Raw genomic sequence first — 12,156 nt, forward strand, 5'->3', positions numbered from 1 at the left:
CTAGGCCTAAAACATATGATTGAGGGTAGAAGATTAGGGATTTGGTGAGTTAGGGCTTTTTTGATTTCTTGATTTAGACTTCGTTTTGGGGTCAGAATTTGAAAACAAATCATATATTTGGGTTCGTGGGTGAAGGGGAATTTGATTTTGGTCCGAACCTCGGGTTTGACCAAACGGGCCGAGGGTCGATTTCTTTGAGTTTTTTGGGAAAAATGATGGAAGTAGCTATAATTAAAGCATTGGTCGTTTGTTTAGCATTTTATTGATGTATTGAAGTCATTATTGTATAGATAAATTGATATTGGAGCCAAATTCGAGAGGGAAAGCGGTAATTGAGGATTGAATTGGCCGTGGAAGTTTGAGTAAGTGTTTGGTCTAACCCTAGCTTGAGGGACTAGGAGTGAGTCTATTGCTAATGCACTTCTTATTGAGTACGACATAATAGGCATGGTGATGAGTATCTATACGTTGGTGTCTAGCATGACCGGAGTCTTTAAATTGTAGATATCTTGATTTGTTGTAACTCTTGCCTTGGTTGATGATTCCTATTTATTGTGAAAAGCTTGTGAAAGAAATTGTGACCTATGAACAACGAGGAGCATTGGCTCAAGTTATGTTTCAATTGTGAACGTATATTAAATGTTGAACCCTTTGGAGAATTGGCTCAAGTGGTAAAGTGAGATATGAATAAAAAGTGAAAGGAAGAGAAAGAGTAGTATTTAAATTGTTCCTTCCCGCTGGGATATTGTTGTTTATTGATTATTTTCCCTTGCCGGGACGTTGAGATTGTTGATGTTGTACCCTTGCCGGATTTAATTGTTTATTGTGTTCACCTTGCCGGGTATTCTTTTATTATTTTGTTTATTCCCTTGCCCCTTGTTGTGATTGTTGTTTGGGTGAGGATAGTGTTAAAGTACGAAGGGTGAATGCCGTTGCAATTGTTTGTTTATGTGAGGAAAGAGTGTAAAGCACGAGGGGTGATGCGTGCATTGTTTGTTATTGTGAGGAAGGAGAGTTAAAGCACGAAGGTGATGCGTGCCGCACGATGTTACCATTCCGTGCCGGTTCTATTGATTATGTGAGGAAAGAGAGTAAAAGCACGAAAGGGTGATGCCCTGCACACTTTATTATATCATTGCTTGGTGAGGATGAGAGTAAAAGCACGAAGGGTGATCCGTGCACTTGTTGCTCTCCTGTTTCCTTATAATGTCTGAGTTGTGTTATTTTCCTTCGTTACTGGACGACTTTTACTTGAAATTGTTATTTTCCGCATAGCATGCTCCCCTCCCCATATTGATTACTTGTCCTGTATTTCGATTCCGCTGTAATGTATATGGTAAACTTCACAGGTTTATGTGGTAGTGCGGTCTAGCCTCGTCACTACTTCGTCGGGGTTAGGCTAGGCACTTACCAACACATGGGGTCGGTTGTGCTGATGCTAGACTCTGTGCTCTGTTTGCACAGACCAGGTGTAGAAGCGGCTTACGGTGCGCAGCAGTAGTCAGGAGCCGACTTCAGTCCACGAGACTCCGAGTAGCCTTGCTGGCGTCCGCAGGCCCGACGTCTCTCTTTCAATTTTCCGTGTTTGTTGACATTTGTATCCGAAACAGATATGTCCTTTATTTCAAACTCTTATTTGTAGTAATCCAGACAGTCCGTGTATTGTTGTGACACCGGGTGCTGCGGTAGGGACTTGTATTGACTTTCTAGACGTGTTTCTATATTTAGTTCAGACTTCCGCTAAATTTTACTTTTTCGTTGTCTCTTTAACTGCTTATTCATTGATAAATTTAATTGTTTTAATCATGTATGAAATCAAGATAGGTTTAATGTTTGCAAAGGTTCTGGCTTGCCTAGCTACCACGAGTAGGCGCCATCACGACCTCCCAGGGTGGAAATCCGATCGTACAATTCTAAGCCGTAAATTTTCTTTTTCTAAATAAAGGGAAATTTTTGTTTAGTTTTTTCATGCTATATAGCATTACAAGTAATTATTTAGTATATAAAATTTAGTACGTTTAGGCCTCGTTCACATAGAAGGTTCAACAAGGAATATTTAGTATATAAATTTAGTTGATTTGACTCCTAAATATTAGGAATAATGCAAAAATTAAGTTGATTTAGAATTCTTAAATTTTTAGCAATAATTAAATTACTAATTTGTTTAATGTGAAATTTAACCTTAAAGGGTACAAAAAGACGAGCAACATTATGCTAAGGGGCCTTCGGCTTTTAATATATAGTATAGATATAGATATAGATAGATAACTTAAAATTTAAGAAGTCTATTTAGCATATATCTAGAATTATAGGTTAGTCTAAACTACAACTACCGTAAAACGAACAGATGTCTATATCGCATTTACGAATATCGACTACTAACATCGACTTACCAGTACTACATATATATAAAGTTCATTTACTCATCGGAAAGCACATTGCAATATTTTTTTGTCTTGAAACACAATATTCCAATCACTTCTATCTTAAGATGAGTGCATCAAGAAAGTAGAAATGTGGGGAAACGGGGTTGTACCTTATGAAACGACGGTCGGGTCGTTACAAATGTTCTCTTCAAACTGTATGAACACAAAAGCATTTATGTACCAATTATCTTTTAGTGTAATTCGACATATTATATTAGGTTATTTATAATTATTTTAGATATTTACTAATAAGTGTTACTTAATAGAATAACTAACAATTATCGTTCAAATTGATTATAAGGAGTACATATTTTTGACACCGTTTATGCTAAAAAGTTTAAGCTGCTACGTTATGTACATTTATTTAATTCTTGTTTGTGATGATAGCCAAATCAAAATTTGTGGACCTCAACATCCGATTGTCCACCACTTTATTTTTGTGCTCTTCTTCTTCTCTTTGTTGTTTTTTTTTGAAATTCGCTATTTTTTATCTTAAATGCTTAATTATATGTTTAGAAAGTAAATCTTATTGTTAGTGTAAATATTTTATAAAATAAATTTAAGGGCTTTCAATATGTTTCGCCTTAGGCCACGAGATCCATTAAGCTCGACCCTGATCACTTTTGGGTAGAATTCTTAGTCTCCTAAACTTAAGTAACCCCCACTTGAGGCTCTACACATATAAAAGTTATTTAACCCATTAGTTAGTCCATTGATTATGTATTTTCTAAAGTGGATAATATGGTTCTAATACCATATTTTGACCCGTTTAAAAAAAAAATTATTATCCAACCCATTTTTAATGGGTTAATATGAGTGGATATAAACTATTTTCTTTAACCATTTTGCTACTACCAATCACCTCATACAAAAGGTCATATTATTAACCGAAAACTCGTACTTTCAGTTACAATTTATTTTTACTCATTATTTCTTATTTTTTATTTTCAGTCTAATATATATTGACACAATTAAGAGGACCGGACCCAACCGATCGACCCGACCGAAAACCCATATGACAAAAAAATCGTTATACGACTTGGATAGAAAAAGTCATAATTATATAAATTTTTTTTGAAATTTACCCCAGTTACTGTCTGTTACCCCCTTTTTGTATGCATGGAGCTTCAACTATTTTAGAGTTCACAACTTAAAATCTAAAGTTCTAATTAGCATATATCTAGATTTAATAGGTTAGTCCAAATTACGACTACCCTAAAAGATGTCTATATCCATTTATGGATATCGACTCACTATCTCATTTATGGAAATCGGCTCACTATCCATTTAATTATTGAAATCGACCCTGTAGCTCATATATTAACATCAACTAACTATATATAAATTTCATTTCCTCATTTAGAAAGCACACTGCAATTTTTTTTTTTGTCTTGAAACACAATATTGCAATCACTTCTATCTTAAGATGAGTGCATCAAATCTTGTATCATCAGTTTGCAAAAAGATAATCAAACCATATTTTCCTACTCCAACTTCACTTCGTTGTCACAAGCTCTCTTACCTTGATCAAATGCTCGGTGGCATTTACGTGCCTTTTGCCTTTTTCTACCCTAAACTGAGCAATACATGGTCAGATAAACCAAGTAACATTATATCTGAACATCTTGAAAATTCCCTTTCAAAAGTTTTATCCCATTATTATCCATTTGCAGGAAAGTTGAATGAAAATGTGTCTGTTGATTGTAATGATGGCGGAGTTGAGTTTTTCACTACCAAAATCAATTGTCCAATGGCTAAAATTCTCAATGATCCTTTTGTTGATAAAGAAGATTTAGTCTATCCGAAAGGAATTCCCTATGCGTATTCATACGAAGGTAGTCTTGCAATGATTCAACTTAGTCATTTCAATTGTGGAGGAATAGCTATCAGTGCATGTTTGACACACAAAGTTGGAGACGGATATACAATGGCAAACTTTATTCACGATTGGGCTACTATAGCACGTAATCCAAGTTCCAAAATACAAAGTCCTCAGTTTAATGCTGCGACTATTTTTCCACCTACAAAAGACATGATAAATCTACCTGAAGTTGTGCCAAAAGGAGAAGAATGTTGCTTCAAAAGTTTTGCTTTCTCATCATCTAAATTAGCTGCACTGAAAGCTAGGGTTATAAACAATTCAAACATACAAAATCCAACAACCAGTGAGATTGTGTCAGCATTCATTTACCAACGTGCAATGGCTACAAAAAAGAAGACTTCAGGTTCGATTTGTCCATCCGTACTTGTCCAGGCTATGAACTTACGACCTCCATTGCCAAAAAATTTAATGGGAAATATTTTTTCTTTCTTTTCTATGTTAACAACCGAAGAGAAAGAGATGGATCTACCAAAAGTGGTTGGTAAACTACGGGCAGCGAAAGAAGAACTTCGACAAAAATATAAAAATGCTAAAGCAGATGAAGTTTTACCTATAACGATTGAATTATATGAAGAAGCATATGATAATTTTTTCAATAATTCCTGTTATGATATCTATAGGTTTAGTAGCATCAATAAGTTCTCTTTTTACAATGTAGACTTTGGATGGGGAAAGCCTGAAAAAGTAAGTATGTCAAGTAATTGTCCAGTTAAAAACATGATTGTGGTGATGGATAATAAAAGTAGGGATGGAGTGGAAGTATTAAGCTACATGAAGGAACAGGACATGTCCGCACTTGAGAAGGATGAAGAGCTCCTAGAGTTTGCTTCTCCAAGCAGCTAAGATATGTGCACTTTTGATCCCTTTACTTATGAATCTTCACAAATTTAATAAATTATTAAGTGTTGTACTATCTAGTTACTTATGTGTTATGTTTGTTAAATTTGTATTCTTCTAGAAATAGTTTAAATATCATATATCTTATATACACATTTTACTTAAATAGAAGGCTAAATGTGCTTACCCAACTATTACACCGGTCAAAATCAGAATTTAACGGAAGGATCAAAAGTTCGTTATTGTTAAATATATGAATAAATAACTGTTTCATGTGATTCAAACATTATCTAATGAAATAAGTTGAGTTTTGTAGAAAAGTTTGGTTAGCATCTTAAGAGGTACTAAGAGCTTGTTTGCCAAGCTTCTAAGAGGTCCTCAAAAAAGTTTTTTTCAAAAAATTTAAGTTGTTTGGTCAAGACGGAGAAGTACTTTTGGCCAGCAGCAGAAGCAGTTTTTCTGCTTTGGGAAGAAACAGAAAATTCTAGCTTCTNATATATATATATATATATATATATATATATATATATATATATATATATATATATATATATATATATATATATATATATATATATATGAATGTATAGTAACTTTCCAAATTCTTTTTGACTTTTCTTGTTTTGATTTTTCTTTGTGTAATGTCTTGTAAATTTTCAAATTATCTTCTTCTTTTTTCACACTAAAGCAAATTATCTACATCTTCTTTGGATTATCAATTATCTTTCTACAAATAATTATTTCTAAATTCTTCTGTTAATTCCCGAATCTTTAAAATAGTTATCTAAGTTTAATTTGTGAAAATTACCTACAAATAGGTAATAAATTTAGAATTGGATCGCAAAATCTATATCTATATATTATTAAAAGAAGAAGAAAAAGCATCTACATTAAGCCAAGTGTCAGTATCACAATAGGTCACTTGGCAATTTGGGACAAAGTTAGTTTGGTTGGTAATAATTAATTTTTATAATTTAATTTTAAAAAAAATTAAGTTATGCATTATGTGTTTTTAATAATTAGTTACTCTTTTTGAATTTGAATTTAAACATACTTAACTATTTTTTTTTACGAAAATAATAATTTTTTATATTTTTAAAATTATTTATATTTTACGCTCAATGCCATCGTTCATGTCACGACCCAAATTCCACTAAAGGTCGTGATGGCGTCGGACACCACTGTCAGGCAAGCCAACCCAAAATACTTAATTAAATTCTCATTTTAATACTCTTGAAAACCATGACTTTTCTTCAAATTTATCAATTTAAGAAGATGATTGCTTCAAGTCAAACTAAATAATAAGCAATTAATACAAAATACTTTATAACCATCCCAGAACCCGGTGACACAAGTGCATGAGCAATTTCTAAGAAAAATTGAATAAAGTACAACAACTGTCCGGAATACAATTGGACAGAAAATAAATAGAATCCTGAGAGAGAGACTATACTAGCTGCGGGTCGCTTCGAGGAAATACAGCTCGCCTAGTCTCCGTGTCAACCATGCTGCCACGCCTGCTAAGCCATTAGTGGCGCATGTGCCTGTGCAACAAAAATGCATAGAAGTGTAGTATGAGTACAAAAACAACGTGTACTCAGTAAGTATCCCGCCTAATCTCGAAGAAGTAGAGACGAGATGGCAACTTCGATACTTACTAAAGGTCCAGTAATATTATTATTAATGCGATGACTCATGGATTTATTAAGAACCACAGTAGATTCAAGTAAATTACTAAACAGGTAAAAGTTCCTCTTTATTAGAAGTCTCCAGATTCATAATCCATTAATTAACAAATTTTCTCAAGTCGGGAGAGCAGATATTAGTATCAACAAATATCAAAGTAAGCAATAAAAGCATGCGCAACTCATGCCGTGGTCGTACGGTCCAATCCAACAATATTTAAAATATGCACTGCCGAGGGTCGAGCGGCCCGAACCATAGATGCATCTATTACCCTGATCGCGAATCATACATGCGACGCGGTCAAATTTAAATAAACAATCACCCTGCTCGCGTACCATACATGCGACGCAGGTACACATAGGAACACATGCTCAACAGCAAATTAAAAACTTTACGGGGAATATTTATCCCATTAAAAGCCAATTCTCTTTTAATGATTTAAGGAATAAGTTTAATCCTCTTAGAATTTCATTTACCAGTTCGATAAGATTTAAGCAATTCATACTGTCAATAACATTACAAGTATTCCAAGTATAGCATGCTTTTTGGGTCCTAGACTACCCGGACTTACACATATTAGTAGCTACGCACGGACTCTCGTCACCTCGTGCGTACGTAGCCCCCACAAATAGGAGCACATAACCAATTATTTCACCTATGGGGACAATTCCCTCTTACAAGGTTAAAAAGGAGACTCACCTCGCTCCGAAGATCCACAACCGGCATTCCACGCCCTTCCGAAGACTTGAATCGATGCTAAATACTCCCAAAACTAGCCAATGGTTATGCAAATTCATTAATATACGATAAACTACTCATATTAATCCAATTTATAACAATTCCTAACCCCGATCGAAAGGTTGACAAAAACGCCCTCGGACCCACGTCCGGATTCCGAAAATTTTTGAAGAATAAGTTTACCCATAGCCTCACGAACTCAAATATATAATTTTCTCTTAATTCCATACCCAAAATCGTGGTCAAATTCCAAGAATATCAATTTTCTAGGTTTTCCCTCAAACCCCAAGTTTTCCTACAAATTTCCATGTCCAAATCCGTATATATTCATGTATTTAACTCAAAACTAACATAAATTACTTACCTCATGCTTGGTGGTGAAAATGGCACCTCAAAGTTGCTCCAAATCGGCTCCAATGGAGGAAAATGGGGTTGAAATGAACCCAACCCCCGATTTAAAAGAACCTCGCTACCTCCAGCATTTCCGCATCTGCGGTCCCGCTTCTGCGAGAAGACGACCGCATCTGCGAAATGGGGAGGAAGGCTGGGACCGCTTCTGCGGTCTGGAGGCCGCATTTGCGGAGCCGCATCTGCGGCTTGGGAGCCACTTCTGCGGTTCCTGGCCTAGCTTGCCTGGGCCGCTTCTACGATACAAGGACCGCATCTGCGGTCCACCAACCGCAGGTGCGGTTATGACAGAAGCAGCAAACTTCAGCCCTTCTCAAACAAATCCTTTTTCGATCCGCTAACCTCCCGGAATTCACTCGACGCCCCCGGGACCCCAACCAATCATACCAACCAGTCCCAAAACACATTATGGACTTGCTCGAGGCCTCAAATCATATCAAACATCGCTAAAACCACGAATCAACCTCCAATCCAAGCTTTATGAACTTTAGAATTTCAAACTTCTACTTTCGATGTTTAAACCTATCAAATCACGCTCGATTGACTTCGAATTTCGCACCCAAGTCATATTCGACATTACGGACCTACTCCAACTTCCGGAATCGGATTCCGACCCCGATATCAAAAAGTCCACTTCCGGTCAAACTTCTCAACAACCTTCAAATTTTTATCTTTAGCCAAATGACTCCAAAAATGACCCGCGGACCTCCGAATTCACTTCCGATCGCGCTCCCAACTCCAGAATCACCATACGGAGCTACTCCCTGACTCGGAGTCCCAAACGGATATCGATAACACTGAAATGCACTTCAACCCAAACTTATAGAATTTCTTCCAAAATGCTATCTTCCACAATAGGCGCCAAAACACTCCTGGGTCATCCAAAACCCGACCCGGACATACGCCCAAGTCCGAAATCATCATACGAACCTGCTGGAACCTTCGAATCTTGATTCCGAGGTCGTTTACTCAAAAATCCGTTCTTAGCTAATTCTTTCAACTTAAAGCTTCTGAAATGAAAATTTCCTCTCCAAGTCAACTCCGAACTTCCCGAAATTTAATTCCTACCACACGTACAAGTCATAATACCTGAAATGAAGCTGCTCATGGCCTCAAACTGCTGGACGACGCGCCAGAGCTCAAAACGACCGGTCGGGTCGTTACATTCTCTCCCACTTAAACATACGTTCGTCCTCAAACATGCTAGAAACTGTGCTGGGGTTGTCTGGAATCACTGCTTAATACCTCGTGCACCTACCCGTGCTACCACAACTCAGTTGGGCACATCAGCTCGATCAATTTTAAAGATAACCTCTTTCATTTAGGCAAATAAGCCTTGGAGCCCAGTTTCAACATCCGAAATTCTCTGCCAGGCCTGTTCCATCATACGCTCACCGTATCAATAACTACACGCAGCACCCAAAACACAACTGCATGCCTTAGCTAAATTCACACCTTGCACCACTTTACTCACACGACCACAATAGCATTCTTCGATCCAATAAATCGAAATTCCATGAATCTGATGCTTCCATTGCACCTCATGACCTACATAGGTCTTACTCTGACTCTTACAATACCGCCAAGACGGAAAAGGTGTGTAGAAATTCATAACCAACTATCGAACCAACAATTCATCAGGCCTATACCCCTGACAAGAACCATCACCTCATCCTGAACCTAATAATGGTATTTGCTCCTTAACATACTTCACATATTCAAATTGCACTGATCCTAATTCCAATGATCTCGTCTCACCCAGTGCGAACTGCTCAGGCAATAGCTACCCCCGGACGTGGTCAAAAGTCTCATATGATACCACAACGTGCTAATAGGCTACCAATTCGAACACGATACAATAGGAAAACGAACTCCGAAAAGGAGATCCAATTACCCCGCTCGCGAATCATGCATGCGACGCGGGCACACAACTAATATAAGTTCCTCTGAGGAAAGGAGGAAACCAAACACATAAAACAGACACGGGGGAACTGTACTCAACGTCTCGCTGTTGCAATGTGCAACCCGATCCAAATAACATATCCATGGCGGCATGCCACCCGATCCACACACAGATTTCACATAAGGAAATATACATCGAGCTAAATTGCTCATTACAACAAAATGCCGAATATCAGTCACCAGCACACTAAGTGCATAATACCATCCCTGGGGAGACATATAGTGCCATAAGCTACAAACTCCAGCACAACTGAGGTGCGATATATGTTCTGAACTAAAGAGCCGTACTGCTCACATAACACCATCGCTACGCGGAACCTCAACACATAAGAAATTACCCAAGCCGTCTCAACTCACACGGCGAAATGTATCATTACATGGAATATCTGACGACGAAATAACACCCTGACTACTCCTCCATAAGAAGCGCACTACTGAAATGAACACGTCTAACCTGATATAAAGCCCACATTCACATTTAAATCCATCCATAGACCTCAAGCTGATTCTGATCGCACCGAACTAGGATAATAACCTTTCAAAGGTCCATAAATACTCCCCCTTCTCTCATAGCACATAAGAACAACTATCATAACCGGAGTAATCCTCCACAGTCCACAACCCCAATAAACCGAATGCCATCTAGACATTCTTAATTTAACGGCATCACTACCATTTCATACTCGATTTAACTCTTCAACCGATCAAGTGACTATATGCCACACTAATACCATCTTTCCGGGGGCACGCTCCCACAACTTTCCGTAGCAGATAACAGATCTATACATCCAACTCACCGGCCGCGCTAACGCTAAAGAGCGATCAAGAATTCATAACCAGGATGCAAAGCCCTTTTTCACCAACGCCGATCTCAGGTGACGCTGAAGACATACCAACTTACTTTAGACCTCGAAACTACTTCCCTGTGTCACACCTCCTTTTTACACACCTACCCCGAAGGATAATGTATAAGGGAGTTTTTCCATTTAAAGTGACATTATTCGAAATGGGATTATTTATTTATTTTTAGAGTCGCCACTTGGGAAAGGATTGGCTTTTGGTGTCCCAAGTCACCGATTTAATTTTAATCCCAAATCGAGGAAAAATTCGACTTCCCAATTGGAGTCTGCGAACCAGAAATTCTGAATAAGGAATTCTGTTGACCCGAGGGAAGGTGTTAGGCACCCCCGGATCCCGTGGTTCTAGCACGGTCGCTTAAATTATTATAAATGGCTAAAATCTAATTTTTGTACATGTTCAAACCTATGGTGCAATTTTATAAATTTTTGTTTAACCGCTTTTAATTATTTATTTTTTTATGAAAGTGAACGCCGTTTAAGAGCGTGTTTTTGGATCACGTCACATGAAATGCACCCAGATCCTCGACACCTCTTATTCAACGTTTTGGGATTTAGATTTGGGTTGCATGAAATGCACACCCGTATTTAAGAAGGTAAAATTATTAAAAGCGCGCCTAAAGTGGCTAGCGTCTTATTAACTTTGCGGAAAGCCATGAAAATTTGCTAAATGGCATGTCCCGAATCTCTAAAATATTTTTAATAAAGCATTTAATGAGGGCCCCGCAATTTATGCATTTTTATTTGGCGAGGCTCGTCCCACTTTTTATTTAAAGGCCAATCCTAAAGTAACTATTGTTTTTAGTACGGAATGTCTCTAAAGGGCCCTAATTGGTTAACAATACGGATTGCTATTAATTAAAGTGATTAAGGACTTCGGGCCTCAAGTTCAAGTCCACACTTGAACAAGAGGCAAACCTCTTAACTCAAGCATGCTACTTAACTAGAAGGCCCACATCCTACCACTTAATTATTAATGGGCCATGCAATTATCATTTTTGTTTGGCATGGCGCACCTCAACTAAATGAACTACGGATGTTCATGAAAATAGATCGGCATGAATCGACGTCACATGAGCCCATTCATTACTTGTAGCATCTAAAAATCATGCCTGAAGCTTAATTAGACTTTAATTAAAAAACGGTAGAATTAAGCTTATTTTGTGGCTTTCTATCTTATAACCAACAAAACACTTTAATCATTACCCAAATCGTATGACTCTGGCAGAAGCTTAATTAGAATGTGGCGTCAAATAGATTTGAAATGAAAATATTGAACTATCCATTCAAAGACATAAATTAAACACACTAACTCTAAAACAAATCAAGGCATTCAGAGAATTTGACAAGCAATTCCAAT

At 37.3% G+C, this 12,156-nt stretch overlaps 1 protein-coding gene across 1 annotated transcript; it reads left to right on the forward strand.

Moving 5' to 3' along the window:
* On the forward strand, positions 3,830 to 5,183 carry LOC109224641 (acylsugar acyltransferase 3-like). Its single transcript, XM_019389179.1, has one exon. The coding sequence runs from the start codon at positions 3,853 to 3,855 to the stop codon at positions 5,149 to 5,151; it is 1,299 nt and encodes a 432-aa protein (XP_019244724.1). The 5' UTR covers positions 3,830 to 3,852; the 3' UTR covers positions 5,152 to 5,183.

The sequence above is a fragment of the Nicotiana attenuata genome, chromosome 3 (genome assembly GCF_001879085.1).
Source record: "Nicotiana attenuata strain UT chromosome 3, NIATTr2, whole genome shotgun sequence".
NCBI lineage: Eukaryota > Viridiplantae > Streptophyta > Magnoliopsida > Solanales > Solanaceae > Nicotiana > Nicotiana attenuata.